This window comes from Pundamilia nyererei, unplaced genomic scaffold (assembly GCF_000239375.1).
Source record: "Pundamilia nyererei isolate P.nyererei 1_Seehausen unplaced genomic scaffold, PunNye1.0 scaffold00019, whole genome shotgun sequence".
NCBI lineage: Eukaryota > Metazoa > Chordata > Actinopteri > Cichliformes > Cichlidae > Pundamilia > Pundamilia nyererei.
Window position 1 is genome coordinate 1,871,489 of NW_005187420.1, and position 16,653 is coordinate 1,888,141.

The following is a 16,653-nucleotide window of genomic DNA, read 5'->3' on the forward strand; positions in this document are numbered from 1 at the left end:
AGCCTATACAGCTTGGAGTAAGACAACATGCATGAAGAGGATGATGTGGACAAAATACTCATTTGCCTAATAATTCTGCACTCCCTGTAGAAGCTTCAGTCAGCGCTGACCATGGTCACAGAGACAGCTTTATATCAAATATATAGATGTATGTTATTTAAATATACAAATAGTAGGTATAATAGTTTGCAGCCCAAGAATTTTTAAGAATTGGAACTAACTTTGATACATGCAGATATTTCACATAGACGTAGTCAAGAAATTAGCTTATTTGCTGATATTGATTATGACCACACTGTTACTTAAGTACTAATTTATACTGCAATTAAACAAAAACCCACAAGAATTATCTTGTGGGTTTTATATAAAAACATTATATTAAATTATTCCGTGGCAAATTTAGTCATTTCGAATCTTTCATATAAAAAGAAAAGTACGAACCATTACACTAAGTAATTATTTTTGAATTAGCTCACGAGCTCCAGCATGATTTTTGGACCATCGGCCTCGACTTAACCAACCAGGAAATTCCTGCGCTCAGTGTTTGTGTTCGTGTCTTCAGAATTAATATTCATCGTAAAGGGAGCGTTGCTCCTCTCTTCAGTCTCATTACCTCGCAGTGAGAATGACCCATATTTTGGCTCACTGGGATCTTTGCTTTCTGTCACAGTGAGTGAATGCACACGAACACACCGATTCTATGGCACTAATCTTCTATTGACTACTGAGATAAAATGAAGTAGACGGGAGCTGAATTTCACTCGGTTGTACTACATTACGCATAGCAATCTTTTGCTGTATATCACAAAGTGGGTTTATATCACAATTACTACGGTAAAGAAATAGTCTGAAAACTTTGAACTTATTTATTTTTAGCTCTTTTTTTTGCAATTTAAAACTAAAAGACTGATGTAGATTTTACCCTTTCACCGCTTTAATTTTCACTTTTTGCCAGCTTTGTTAGATATGCTTAAATTTAATTATACCTAACCATGGACATAATTAAAGATGTTATTATTGGATTCTCTAGTACAGTGCAGATTTTATCCTGCACATTTTCTTTCCTGACTACTAATGTCTCAAAGGTAGATGAAATATTTATTATTCTTTTCAAACTTTGCTTTTGTGACCAGCACGATGACATTTGCAAACGTGATTACAAATTAATCACAGGTTATAAAAACAAAGTTTAAAAAGACCTTTGAGGCAATAAGGCAAAAACTTTTATTACCCAGGAATGAGGAAAAAATGTGTATGTGCTTCCTGACTAGCAGCTTGGGGAAAAGTGCTTTCACCTTGGCCTCTCGCAATTTATTTTTTAACATAAGTAATTGTTATTGAGAAAGTATTGGAGGGCCGTGGTGGAGCTCGAGTTGCAATCACACTATAAGCGTAGTCCAGTGAACCATGCACGCCTGCTTTTTCAGGTGGGCCCACCCACGTCGCACAGCAATCTGGACATTGGATTTCAAATGCACTCTGGCTTAGTATAAGTGCTCCATAAGATGTTTGAACCAGGCATTAGCAGCTCAACATGACTGATTAGCGTACCATCACAATAAGTGGCTCAGCCACTGTTATTCATCATATAATTACACATATAGTTGCTGTTAATAAAAAAGTTTTCATAGATATTCATCAGACTTTGTATTTTGCCACAAAGCTCGGTTACCATGTCAGTAGTGTGGCTGCAGAAAGCTGCACCACTCGAGCAGTCACTCTGTCATCCAATCATCCTGCTTTGTCTCTGTTTATATTCACGCACTGAGTTGCTGCACGAAACTTTATAGGATCAGCCCGTCTCATTGACGGGTCTATTATTAACATATTGAGCTCTCAAGTGGGGTGGTAGCAGAACCGAAAGGGGGTAAAGGGCAGGTATTACGACATGGGAAGACAGAACCAGCATGAGATCATTGATGTTTGTATGACATCCCTAGCAGTTCCTTTCAGATTAAGGAAAGAAGGAGCTCATAAATGACAACCAAAGGTCATGTCCTTGTTGTAAAAACCAAAAGCTGCTTTTTCTCCACAGTCCATGCTGCATAGTATCAAATTTGCATCAACTTGCAGTTTATTTCTAAATGACAGGCTATTCCTTACTGCTTGATGGCTTGATGACTGATTAAATAAGACATTAAAATCTTGCTGGGCAAGAAGATGCTTTGCAGTTTTAATGCTTCATTAAGTCCACGCTGTTTGGCTCATTTATTTTTACAAGGCAGATTACCTTGACCGCAGGATGACAGACAGAATGACATCCTGAACTAAACTCATCAGTTGCACAGCCAGTCTCTTTCACATATGAAGAATTTGTGATTGATCACGTTATAAAGAATAGAATATGCACTTCTGTTTAAAATGACCTCGTTTAGTGAAGATCATGTAGATTTTTTCCTAAAATTGACACCAAACTGGAGCTTGTGGTGTTCGTGGAGAGTATTAAACATAAATTAAAGTGATCTGCCTTTAAGCTGGTAAAAATGCAAAACGATGCCATTTGCTCAACAGTTTTTATTTTTAATGGCAAAGTTGATGTGTAGTCCTGAAAGCATCTGACTGCAGATTAGGTCTCTGCAGACAAGCAGATATGGGTGCAGAAGGGCAATAACAATTGTACGAATGCAAAGTGGAAGCTGGTATTGAGCATCAAATTTCCTTCTATTCCCCAGTATAAATAAAGTTGAAGAAAAAATGCCTTCACTAGTCATATATGCACACAATCTACCTTCACACACCATTATTTAATCATGAGAACTGGGGAGATTAATGCATCATCTGCACATGTCTGCAATACTAAAGGCTGCGGCGCTGAGAGCAGTCTGTCGCAGGAAGCATCTGTGGGGAATGGAAGGGTCCCTGCAGTGGGACTGTTTACTGAAAAATGGAGTTGCACACCTTCACACACACCTAGTGCAAAAACACAAAGACACACTATCAAATGCACTCAGTCACATACCACCCAGGGAGCGGAGCAGGAGCCAAATTGCACCACTCCGTTCAGCTTTAATTGGGGGTAAAATCAGGTGGCAGTGAGTGTGTCTGGTTAGAAAGCTCTGCCCCAGTGGATTCTGAATATAATTAATACTTCATCACAGAGCCTTGAAATGAGCCACGGTCCTCCAACTAAACAACCTTGGAGCCATCCAACACTTTATCCAACTGAAGAAACGACCGTGGGATTGATGGAAAATCCAAAGATGGGCAGAGGAGGAAGGACTGACGTGACAAAGGGAAAAGGAGGAAAAAGAAAGAAGACTGCGAGATCAGTAGACAGCTACAGAGGGAGCTGGCAAGCGATGGCTGTTTTCTTTTTGACAAAGTTTTCCTCCCCAAAAACACTTGTTAAATCTTTATTTGTCGAGAATGAGTGAGAGAGTTAATGGTAGCCACCCACTTCTCCTTCACATCTCACTTTCTTTGTCTCAGTTCCTCTGCCCTTTTCATCTCAGTCCTCTGTTTATGTGGCAGCAGTGGCAGACAAAGATGGAGGGGAGAAAATTATGCTCAGTGGGACACTTGGAGGAAACAGTTTGAAATTGAAATGAGGACGACCCACCCACCGCCCAATCCCTCTTAACACTGCATATGGACATGTTCTATCCTGGTTTTCTTCTCCTTCTAGCTGAGTTTCATACACACACACATGCAGACACACAGCTTCCTGGACTGATTTTTTTTTTTGTTCAAATGAATATTGCTCTGTGATAGACATGTGGTGAGCATCACAGCCGAGCCAAAATCTTCATCTCGAGATCTGAGCCTTGAAGAGAACAGCTTGTTGTGTAAACACGGGGGAAAGTGCTGGTGTTCTCCCTTATTCTCCTCTCATCCATGAAGTCGCTTTCTCCTTTTGTCTCTCCCATTCCTCACAAGATTGTACTGGACAATCACACCTGTGTGTCTGTCTGTCTGTCTGTGTCTGCGTGTGTGTGTGTGTGTCAGTGCTACAAATCAACAAATTGCAAGTTTAAATGCCAGCTTTCAATGTTCTCTCATTTAATATTTATTCTAGGCCCAGAGCAAAAGCAGAAAAGACAATTACCTTTTTCCCAGGGTGTTTGTAATTAAATGGTAAGACACATGTTGTCACTGCTTAGGGAGTGAAACTGGCCGTAGGCGTTCTTGTGGTAGAATCCGATTGCTTGATATGAGAAAGGTTTACCTGAATGCACGTTCTGGTCATACAGTCATTAAACTGTGTTGGGAAATTTCTGTTTTGGGAATTATTTATTTTCCCCACGTCTAACCCCCATGGAATCGATCGGGCTTATTGGCCTACTGGCCAAATTGTCCTATTGATCCAATCTTTTAACATCCTTGTGGAATCTTTTCTTTCTTTTGATCCATTAGCTTTAAAACCTGAAATTTGAACTCAGGTCAGCGCAACATATTTTCCCTCTAATGGCATCCTGCCATTAAGAGAGTTCCTCTGCCAAGGAAAGATCTCTTTGTTTCTTTGTCTGCAAGAGTACACAAAAACCAGGCTGAATTTCATGACCTCCCATGAGGAAAAAAGCCATTAAATTTTGGTTTCTTGGCCTCAGTTTCAATTTGTTTACTGGGATTTTGAAATCCATGCTGCTCAGACTTCTGCCAATGCCCCAAAACAAAGAGGCTCTATGTCATTTAGTTTATGCCCACTAAGCACTGAAAAGTACACTTGAAAGGTGCTCGAAGATAGACAAACGTCAGCTTTGCTTTGCAAGAAAACTGTTTTCAGAGGAATCGTTTCGCAGGGAGGTTGACTGATAATCCCTAGAGAGCAGGTCTCTGTAAGGAGAGATATACTTAGTGTTTTCACATTAATTACCTCCCCCAAGCAGGTTTTGTTTTTGATAGCGTGTGTGTGCGTGCGCCATTCTATCTGTAAACGTGATCGCTCAAAAAGTTTTGATTGAGGTGCAGAGTGGTCATGGTAACAATCCATTAAATTTTTGCTAATATCCACCGAGCTCTTCAAGGTCATTTTTTTTGGTAGACAGATCTATTTATTAAAGTTCTGTTTCTTACTGTGATTGTTTGTATTGACAGCATATAAGCAGGGAATGATATATGGGGATTCTAAATATCACATTACTTTTGTCACGGTCCTGGGTCATTTTGACCCAGCGTTTTGTGTTTTGTGCCTTGTGTTTATTCTGATTTTGTACTAGTTTAGGGTTGAACCTGAAGTTTGGTGTATATTCAGCCCTACCTGTGTCTGTCCTCGGTGCTCTGTTCATGTCCCCGTGTTGTGTTGTAAATCAGTCTGTGTGTTCCTGCTTTACTTTGAAGGCTCGTGTTCTGGATTTCCTGTTCTATTCTGAAGGTCTGTGTCTGTTGTCATTGTGTTCAGCTTGTGTCCTCCAGTCATCATGTGTATTCAGATCAGCTGTTCTTCCCTCCTGTGTGCGATTACCCGATTACCTTGTGTGTGTATATATAGTGGGTGTCGGTCTGTGTTCGTGGTCGGCTTGTCTGCGTTCTATGGTGTTTCGTTCCTGTCTCTGCGGCTCGCTGCCCCGCACCCCTTTTGTATGCTCTCAGGTTTGTCATTTAGTTCTCCCAGTTTAGGTTTCTTCAGTTGTTTTCTCATGCTTCGTTGTCTGTTTCTGCCACTGTCACCTGTAAATAAACACCTCACTCATATCATCAGTCGGCTGCCTGCATTTTGGGTCCTCCTTTTCCTCCAACACCACACGGCTCACCCCGCCAGCCGTGACAACTTTGATCTCTGACATCTTCTTTAAGGTCAAATAAGTCCAAACGTTGATACAATGTTTTTTTTTTTTATCCAAAATTGTACTTAAAATGCTACATCGCCTGTTTTATTGGCAACATTTAGGACAATATGTTCTTATATAGGGATTCTAAATATGAAATTATAGTTTACATCCACATTTCATGTCACATTTGCACTTCACATCTGCGTTCCTTTCAAGTTGACCTCAATATGTGTCATGTCCTTAAACAAATTGTCATGAGAATGAGAATTAGTTAGACACATACTGCAGTATAATGTTATGTATGAAGCTCAAGTTATTCATGTCCAGTTATTTACAAACCACTGGCTACTATCCATTTCCTACTCCGACAGTACTCCTATGCAATCAAAGTAAAAATCCGTCATGTTAGTCTGATTTTAATGCACTAAAAACTTACCTTTGAGAAGAACAAGAAAACCCAAAATGAATATGTAGGACAAAATATAATCCTGTTTGCTTAAAAATCAGACAGTTCCAAGGCAAAAACTGCTGCTGACTGAAAAGAAGGACTTGTTTCATTTGCCAGAAATCATCTTTATAATCCCCAAGACTGATTCTGTGGACAGATGAGACAAATTTGAACTTTTCTGACAGTTACATAAAACTAACCTCATTTGATAAAAAGAACATGGTGATGGTAGTGTGATTGTCTGGGTGTGATTTGCTGCTTCAGAGCCTGGACGAATTCCAGTAATCGATGAAACCGTTAATAGTGATCGGTTCTGAATTCTCGGGGTAAATGTTGACATGTTCTATCTTTCTCATGGTTGCGAATCAACTGGCAGCTACACTTTTGTGGAAACAGTTCAGATCAGAAGATGAGGCTCGAGCTGAGCAGGAAGAGGATAACATTTTAGCCACATGCTGGTGGCGCTGTGTCTTTCCTTCACGTGTTTGATTCTTTGGTGAAAGGAACTCATCTCATCATTTTTTTTTGTTCAAGATGGCAAATCAGCATGCTGGCTTCCACAAACCAGAGCCTGCTCCTGTGTATATTTATTGGAATTAGTGTAATTTTACACCAATTAGTGCAGATTTATGAATGAAGTATTCTTTTTTCTATTAAGTAATCTCAAAAAATGATTGACTGTACCTTTAAATGCTGAATCCATGAATATTGAAGTACTTTTCAGTTATATGCAGCCCTGTGAAAATCTACGTACACCACATGATTGACCAACTTGTTGAACCACCTTTAAAAGCAATCATTTGAAGTGTTATTCTTTGTGCGGCTTTGTCAGTCTCTCATATTGTTGTGAAGGAATTTTGGCCCACTCTTCTTCACAGTGTTGCTTTAGTTTAGGTTTCTAAGAATAGATCTGACTTTCAGTCACATTGAGGTACTGACTTTAACTGCAACACCTTGATTCTGTTGTCCGTTTGCTGGTCTGTGTGAGATCACTGGCTTGTTGCGTGAACCAGTTTCCACCAAGCTTTGGTTGTTAGATGGTTGCTACTTCCTCTCTTACGTCCTGTGGAAACAGTAATGGCGTCCTTAGTTTTTCAGTCTCCTGCTGGATTTGTAAGGCTTATATTAATCGTCCTGTTTTCCCATTGCAGATCTTTCAGGGCTTTCTATGTGTTTTCTACAACCTTGGGGACGGGGACTACAACCTAACACTGCCCACTTATCGACTCGACAATGGTGAGTGGCACGAGGTCTTCCTAGATCGCCATGACAATGAGATGACACTACGAATGGATGGTGGCGGAGGACAGCGTGAGGTTTCAGGACTGCAGGGCCGGAGCCGAGAAATCATCATTGACCCCACTGTGGTGATGCTGGGAAACACTTTCCCTTCTGGCATCAACAAGAGCTTCCAGGGTAGGTGGTTACAGCATTAATCTAATAATACTGTCTCTCGGTGTCTGTCAGTCATGTAGATTTTGGATTTGTAACTTTTTTATGAGCAGAAAAAAAAATGTCTCCAGACACCAGGGGCTGAATATGTACGTATATAAAAACATGCATGTATTTTTTTTCTACACAAACTGACATTTGTGAAACTAGAGCATGTGTGCACACTGGAAGAAATAAGTTTACCCATGCTTTCTCAGTTTAGCTGCACCACCTCTGAGCTTGAAAAGATTCAATTTTCCAGAGAAATCTTTGGGGAAAAAAAAAAATCAGCTTTTATTTGTGCCCTCCATCGACTTCTTCTACTCCTACAACAGTGCTGATGTGCAGGTTTTCTTAGTAGCAACACGTATCATTCAGAAGAAGACAGCAGTGTATAAATGTTGACAAGGCTGTGCCGACATATACAACCAATGTGGCGACCATACACCAGTAAAAACACTAGATGAGAAGGACCAGAGCCCCACCTCCTAATCTTAATCACCTCGCCACACCGGCTGCCTTTACAAACAATTGTGAAAGAATGGGCTGTTTTAAAGAGCTCAGGGAACTTGATGGTATGGGCCTCCATAGCCTACAGCGCCTGTAGGTGTAATGTGCAGGTGGCTCAGAACGTTTGGTCATACAGTGTAGCTGGTTACCAGCAACTGAAGCTTCAAAACAAAAGTAAAGGGATTGTACTACAGTAAATTAATTATATCATCTTTTTGATGGATGAAAAAATACAACATAAATACCAAAATATGCTTGACTGTCATTAAGAGGACACGGCTTTAGAAGATAACATAGAAAATAGTGCATGGACACATTTCTGCCTGTGTGCCTGCAGAGGATTTTAGATGTGAATTTATATTATTTTATGGGTCTGGCCCCAGGTGTTAAGAAATGAAAATCTGAAATTATTGTGTATCTTTGTAATATGAGCTCCTAAGTAGCACTTCCCAGCCAGGCTTATAGTAGTTACTTTGGATTCAAACTCAGGAGCTGTGGGGTACGTCTGCTCGGGAGAGACCGAAGCACAACATTCTGCAAGGACAACAAGAATATTTTTTGAGTGACCCTTAGAGCAAATCGATACCGATATCTCAGTAATCACTCGGGTCGGCTTTGGCATTTCTAACAAACCTACTCAGCGCAGACTCTCAGAGACTGATTCTCCAGATGTGGACAGATGCCCGACGGTTACAGTCTGTTACTTTCTGCTCTCCCTCCCTGTATTTATAAATTGTCACGTTTTACGACCTCATTTCTATGAGTAACAACTGTAAAATATGCTTTGATGATTTGATGGATGAAAATATTTAGCTGATAGGTTTTGTTTGTACTGAATAATGGACCTATATTTCATTTTATAACACTAAATTAATGGCTTCACTCTTCTTGAATTGAACTGCAGTAGTGAGATTTTCTGAACTGCGGCACGCTAATGACTAAATATTTAAATGTCATTTTTTTCTCATTTCTGTAAAGCTGCTGCTTTTTCCTGCCATCCTAAAAATGAAATAGCAGTAAAACATTGTTTGCTCTTTCAGGGTGATTTATTACTCTGAGTTAAAGAAACCATACATAGTCTGAGTGAAAGAGCAGCATATTGATGTCGTGCAGATTTGTGCAAAGTTGGTGGTTCTGTCACAGTTAAATAGACTGTGATTAAATTTTCTTTGGTCATAATACAAATTAAATAGCTGATATTCTTCCAGTGTATCCATATGTGTTCAGCAATGGCACAGTCCCAACACTGTTAATGAGGGAAAGCTGTCCAACCAGTTGGTGAGTGGTTGCTGGAGGTCAATGGCAGTCGAGCAGACCTAAAGACTGGTCAGTGACACTCACCAGGAAATGCAAGTTGCAAATGTTTATCCCCCAAATAGTTACAATATAACACTACTATAAGTATAATTGTGCTACAGCAAAGCTGGTGATACAAGTCCAAGTTGCAGAGAAAAAAGTTTTTAAAACATCTGTGGTACAAAAATTAGCAAATCCTTAAAGTAGTTGAAATTAATCTGCACATTTTGTCGAGTCTTACTTCTAGAACTAATTTGTTTGAGTTGAGGTGTTGTTGTTTCCGTCCCAAGTGGGTTGTTGTTATAGCGTAGCTGCATTCCTTGTCCCCATCAGTAAACTGCTCAGTGTTATTCCAAATCCTGAAAATAATTAAAAACATTTTTTAATTGCTAAGGTGGTAAACACAGAAAAAGAAAAATGTAAAACTTTAAAGAAATGTAACCATTAATTGTGCCTTTTTCTCAATAAATAATTATTGTGAAAAGTTTGAGGAGAAAGTAAAATTCACCCACGTTACAGAGTCCTTTTTCACAACACTAACTGGGCTGTGTAAACTGGATTGTTGAGTACCATTAACTAACCTAGTAATTGCTTGTTTCTCTGTACAGAAAACAATATATATTTATGTTCTGCAGAAAACAAAAGTCAGTCATAAATTTGCCCACAGACTTTACACAAATCTAAGGCAGATGGATGTGAGCAGGGCTGAATCATTAAGGGTTAACATCTTCTTCGGGGAATAGAGGAAAAGGTTATGGCATACAACAATATAAATCTTCCAGAATTTCTCTGATGGATCGCACCGTGGCAAAATAACACAGAAGAATTGTTGTTGCTCGACACCATCTAAACACCATCCAGGCTCTGGTGTATATAATTTGTCTGAGTGTGTGGAAGAAAGAGATAATGTGATGTGTTTGATGTGTCACAGGGTAAGGTGAAAGGGGTGGTGTTTCATTCAGGCAGTTTAGCAAGTATTTCTTCTGAGGAGTGCTGCCAAAAATAGGTTGTTTTATCTATTCATACGGGCTCTTTTCAAGAGAGAATTGTGACATTTTTATGTATTACTGAATGATTGATATGACACTTTAATGGTTAATTCATCCAAATGCAGTTTTATTGTTAGCTGGGACGATGGCCATGGTCCCTACAGCTGTGTGTGTGTGTGTGTTGTAGTTTTTCCTGTGTATGTGCTATAGTGTGCGCGAGTGGGTGTCAGATTACATTGATGTTATTCTTACAGCTATTTAAGGTCCACTTTTCCAAAAAGCTTCACGACTTCTAAACACAACTAGTCAGATGTCTGTATATATAATATATTAAATTATATCAGGTTCAGAACTGGACTCAGGATAACTTACTTAAACCATAAAGCAGCAACAAGCTGAACTCAACAAACTGTTTTTAATGCTGATAAAGGGAAAAATATATATGCTGGACAAGGATTTAAGCCAGAGGACTACACAGAACAGGACAAGGAAACACAGTGCCATGTGGGAAAGAGGCAACAAACACAATAAGTACTCACCAGGTAATTAAGAAGATGGAAAACACCAGGGAACACAGCTGCAACAAATCAAGTAAAATAGACAAGGAAGGTTAAACTCAATACCAGGCACACGAGACGCTATTAAAATAGAACAAGAACTAAGAAGCTGTCATCAACTGAAACAAGTATGGAACTAAAGGCACAGAAAACAGGAAACTCATAAGTGTAAGTAAGATAAACATAGCACTTCAGACAGAAGGCTATGGAGCTCACACATAATCCCATCATAAAACCAAAAACTCAGAGTGAACCTTCTGAGCTGGAGCACTTAACTAAAGGCATGCAATTCAACAAAAGAACTCACATCAAGCAAGGAAATAATGAGAATTACAGACACAAAGAAAGAACAAAAAGCTAAATGTGAACACTAAAAAATACAGGATCATAAATAGGATAAACGAAAGCACAAAACTAGAAAAAACTCAAAACCCGGGATCCACGCCACAGGGACCCTGACAGGAACAGCTTTTTAAGTTAGCTAAGGACATGACAGCAACGTTTTACAGCGCAAAACTCCAAAGGATTTCACCACTGAAGGTATGCGTATGATATCATTAAAAGACTGAGAAATCTCTATGCACATGGTCCAAGGACACAAACTGCATGGCATCATTTTTGATTCAATTCAGTTCAGTTCACTTTTATTTATACAGCACTTAATGACAACAACAGTCGCCTCGAGGCACCTTAGCCCTTCATGCTGCGTTTCAGTAAAAGCAGGGATGGTTCTATCGTGGAAAACACTGAATGGCCTCAGGGACGTGTATGGAAAGCCATTGCAAGTGAACACAGTTCAGTGCTGCATTCAAAAAGTAAAGTTAAAAAATTACTATTCAAAAAATATATACTATGAAAATCTTAATCTGAAATTGTATATGGAAGTGATGGATGCTTTCAGTGTTGAGTTCAAAATACAGGTGGAATAAAGTGCCCATGGGATGGGTGAGCATCACATGTGGGACGGCTTCATTAGCACTAAACAGTACACACACTTTTTTTGTTATATTTGTTACACTTTTGTTCCATTTTTCTCAAAGTTCCTGTTTCCAGGCTCAGCCGTCCAGGCGCTCTTTTAATTTTAACCTCATTTGTGCCATACGAGCATGTTAACAGTTTGAATAAGCTGAAACTGCTTTGTGCTGTTTGTTTATTTGACATGGAACAATATCAGCTCACCTTCAGTGTTATGAATTCCCACACAAAAGGGGGCATTTATTTATTTTTTAACGTGGCCTCATTCTGAACAAACAGATCTGAGTTTTTTGTGCCATTTGTCTGAATTCAGTGTCTGGCCATGACTTTGCAGAGACGTGCTGGCAGATGTAGTTAAAAGTGGTTCTTCACATGCTGAAATTTTATATGAAATCTGTCTCAGTGAGGTCACAAGTCATCATCTAATCACTCCCGGCTTTGACATCGCATCCTCGTCTATCTCCCTGCAGAAGCAGCAGCAGGCATTTCTTCTTGAAAAGTGGAGTCCGATTTACTCTGCTGCATGTTAGCTTGAAGCTGTAAGAAATACAACTGTAGACGCTGACTCCAGCGGTCTCCATGATTACTTCAGCACAACAACATCGTCCATTGTTCCTATTTGGATCAGTTGAGGACCGTAACCCGTTCATACTGGAACCTGATGTTGGCACAAAGGAATAATGTGAACAAAGTAGAATTAGACACTAAGGTTTGCATTGTTAACTGGGACCTACGAGAGACAACAGACTGACTCATGCACATACCGTACTGTACGAACACAAATGTTGGCAGATTCAGTTGAAATATCGAGAGAGAGAAAATAAGCGTGGGTACGGATGGAAAAAGGAAAGATGCTATATGAGAGAGGAAGAGGTCAGAACCAAGAGCCACAGACACAAAGTGAAAGAGAGGCAGAGAACTCCCAGATATTAGACAGTGAGAGATGTAGACAGCTTTGCTTCGGGCAATAAAAGACAATGCATGAGTTTATTAAACGGATTTTAAAAGCACTTCCCTTCAGAAGAGGTACACTTGATAGATGATGGCAGGCCAAGTGAATATCTGTGCACGACTGTGTTTGCTTTTGGGGGATGTCTCTCTTCAAAGAACGACAGGGGAGATGAATTGATAGCTGAATATGCCAGCTTAGCAATTAAGGGATGAAAACACAAATACCATAAATATATGTTGTCACTTAGACAAACAGGAGTAGACGTAATAAGATAATGTAGAATGCCCGAATCGGATGTTGCTGTTAAATAAGAGCATTGCCATTTTATTGAACTTTTTCAAGCAGTCAATTTTAAACTGCTCCTACACTAACGTGACGTCTTTGCTGCCCAATAACTGAATAAAACAGAACAAAAAACGGCTAATACAGATTTGCTTACTCTCAATTTGGGGTATCCTAAATAATATATAGGCTCAATTAGACCTCCACAGTTTTCTTTCCTCTGTACCATTGTCTTTAAATCTTAAGTAATTTTAATTTGTTTGAGTTCTTCATGTTTCTCTCTCCGTTGTTCCCTCCTGGGTTTCTCCATCTCTTGTGCTTCCCTGTAGAAATTTAATAAGACTCCTTTAAACATCAAGCAGTGCTCACACAGTTCTAATTACAGCGATTGTGGATTCAAAACTTGCTGTGCGATACAGTCTCTCAGCAGTGGGGTTACTTTCGAGCTAACTCAAACCATAAAGCAGCAAAAAGCTGATAGTTTGACCACTGGTGTCAAACTAGCTTTAGCTCATGGACTGCATCCAGCTCAGTTTGATCTCATCAAATAGTAACTTCCACAAAAACTTAAGAATTTTGTATGTTTTTTAGAATAAAAGTTTCATATTAAATGAACCGTAAATCTTTAGAAAAAATTATATAGAAAATTAAGTGCAAGTTCAGAAATACACTACTTATGATTTATTTTCCCATGTTCATTACAAAGAAACTCAGTTGCCCTAAATTTAACCTCCTAAGTCCTGAACTCTTCCACGGCAGCATTTTTAATTTCTCTTTGATATTTGGGCTGATTGGGACCCGATGAATGTAAAAACAAAGAATTACCAGAATTTTTTTTTACCTTAGTTTTGTTTCTAAGAAAAACGAGAGCCACATATGAGGATATTTGTTTAAAATTTCGATAGAACAGTAGCGGCATAATGTCCTCGTAAGTGGATATCAGGCCCTTGTAGAGCAAAATTGAATATTTTGGTCTAAATAACCCAAAATGTGATGTCCACATATGTGGACGCCAGGTCCTAGGAGGTTAAAGAAACAAATCACCTTTGCTCCTTGTTTTAAAGGTTTAATGTCAGTGTGTTACGGCAGGCCATCAGTACTGGCTGTGATAACTGAGAATCATTCAGATGTGTGGATTTAACAGTTTGAAAAGATCATCTTATTGCATCCATCCACTGTACCCTGTACCAGCTCTTGGGTACATGGTGTGTTCTCACCTGAATGTCCCAGGTCTGCCACAGGGACTCCACACAGTCGGACATGCCCGAAACAATTCACCAAAAAGCTGGGCAAGAGGCTTCCTAGTCAAGTGCTGAAGCTGCTTCAGGTATTCTTGAGCGGTTATACTCTGAGCCCCTGAAGAATACCTGAGCTCCTCGTCTTGTCTCTGAGGACGAACCTTTAGGAGAAAACTCATTTCAGTCACTTCAGTTCATGTCCGTTTGTGAAGGTAGAAACATGGATTGAGCTGTAAATCAACAGCTTTTCCTTAATGGGGAGCTCTTTCTTTATTCAAGCAGATGAGACTTGAGGTAATATAAAAACAACGGTAGAGTAACAACAATAATACAATAACCACTTTGGTTTTACTTTGTGACTTATAGCTGGTTGTTTCTTGTAGTATTAATTGATATAAATCCTATTGAGTTCTTACCTACACGTTCTTTTATTTGCTTCTTTGCTTGGTAAATATGTTTTACAGTCGGTCTGGGATCCTCATTGTGAAGGGTGTTTGCTTTAATTCTGATATAGGAAAAAAAGGAGTCGGGGATTAGAAACAGTTGCCAAAATCCAAAAAAAACAAACTGTAATAAACCAGAAGTAGGAGTAAAATAAAAATGAGCCTTTCAAATGTATTTACTCCCTTTAGCACAGTTTAGCAGGTGTTTGCCCGAGTGACACATCTAAGTTGTCAGCGCATCGCGGAGAACATAATAAAGTATCCAACACAAATATTTTCCTGTTATCCACAACATTATGAATGACGGATTATTAGATTCTGCTCTAAATACCTGACACTCAAAAGCTCACTAGACATTGTTGCAGCAAAAGAGGAATTTTGCTAAATCTTGGAGATGTCAAAATGTGAGTGGGTGGATTTATGCCTCAAGTGGTAGAACTGGAGCCAGCAGTTTATTTGTTACCAGGTACACGAGCAGAGCTCTGCTCTCATTTTGTGTCCGTGTACATAAATGCAAATAAAAAGTCTGTTTGTTGTTCCGCTGAACCCTCGTTTCCATTCTTCTCTCTGCAGGCTGCATGAGGGATCTACGCCTCAATGGTCGCTACATGCCGCTGGACAGCCAGCCACGAGATGGGGTTTCCCAGGTCAGCGTACAAGGCCTGTCTGTTGGGTGCTCATCTGACTCCTGCAAAAGGAACCAATGTAGCCCCCCTTTTACCTGCGTTGACTTGTGGAGAGTGCACGAATGCAGGTACGCGCACAAACCCACGCATACCGAATGCAATTGCACAGTCGAGCACACACGCTCTTCCTTGTGAGTCAAAAGCATGAAAACACTTGCGTTTAAACCCATTTGCTCCCTTTGAAACCACTTCTCAGCCTCTGACATGGATATTATTTTTGTTCATAGGCATATAAAGATGCTTTGAAATAACCCAGCCCTGACCCACTTAAAACTGCAAAAGAAAAAGCATCCCTGAGCTTTTATTTACTGTAAAGCTAAAATGTCTGTGCAAATTCTATGGAAACCATTTTCTAACAAAACACACATTTGCTCGTGCGTACAAACACAAAGGATGTTTGAATGCACGGCAGCCAATTCAAAGCAAATAGTAAAGGAAGACCAGAAAAGGTCCACACTGGCATCCTGTACAACAACTTGCAAAACTGGAACAAGAAGGACAGCAGACTGACTCTTTTGGAATCTGTAACAGTTTCAACATGGTCTGAAATGTGTGGGAGTGGAGCAGAGCAGTTTTAAACATCCACCAGGTCATGAGCTCTTTGTTTCTTGTACTATAAATGGTGGCATACGTGCTAAAAAAAAGAAAGCACATTAACCTCGTGCATTTTGAAATTACAATCAATCCAGAATTCCCCATTTGGATGTCCCAAACATGAAAATTACATTAAAATGAGCAATAATCCATCCCAAACCCTGAACAGATCTCAGGTGATCTAATGATATAATGAGAGCTATAATCTGACCACATTCCTCGTGTCTTTTTTACTTTTTAATCATGTTATGAATAAATTAATGCCAGTCATTCAGTGCACAGGCAACAGAATCCCTAAGCAACGTGCGTGCAGCCATGCCCATCCATCACTATATACAGTGATAGATAGACGAGGTAGTAAATGTTGGGTATTTCTTGTCTAAAAATGATTTTACACAATGAGCACTTTTCTTGTTTGACTCTCAGACTCTGAAAAGGGTTCTGTAATATCTTTCTATGACTTCAGGGCATGTCTGAAATCTCAGTTGGGCCTGCAATAAAACCGTGTGTGTATGAGAGCGGGAGCTGTGGTCATTCATCAGGT

At 39.6% G+C, this 16,653-nt stretch overlaps 1 protein-coding gene across 1 annotated transcript in view; it reads left to right on the forward strand.

Annotated features, from left to right (window-relative positions):
- Positions 1-16,653, forward strand: part of LOC102206054 (neural-cadherin-like) — a 366,907-nt gene that overhangs the window by 314,850 nt on the left and 35,404 nt on the right. Inside the window, exons 35-36 of the mRNA XM_005726436.2 lie at positions 7,308-7,572; positions 15,403-15,583. Of these exons, the coding sequence (XP_005726493.2) occupies positions 7,308-7,572; positions 15,403-15,583 (446 nt within the window). The remainder of the gene's footprint in view (positions 1-7,307; positions 7,573-15,402; positions 15,584-16,653) is intronic.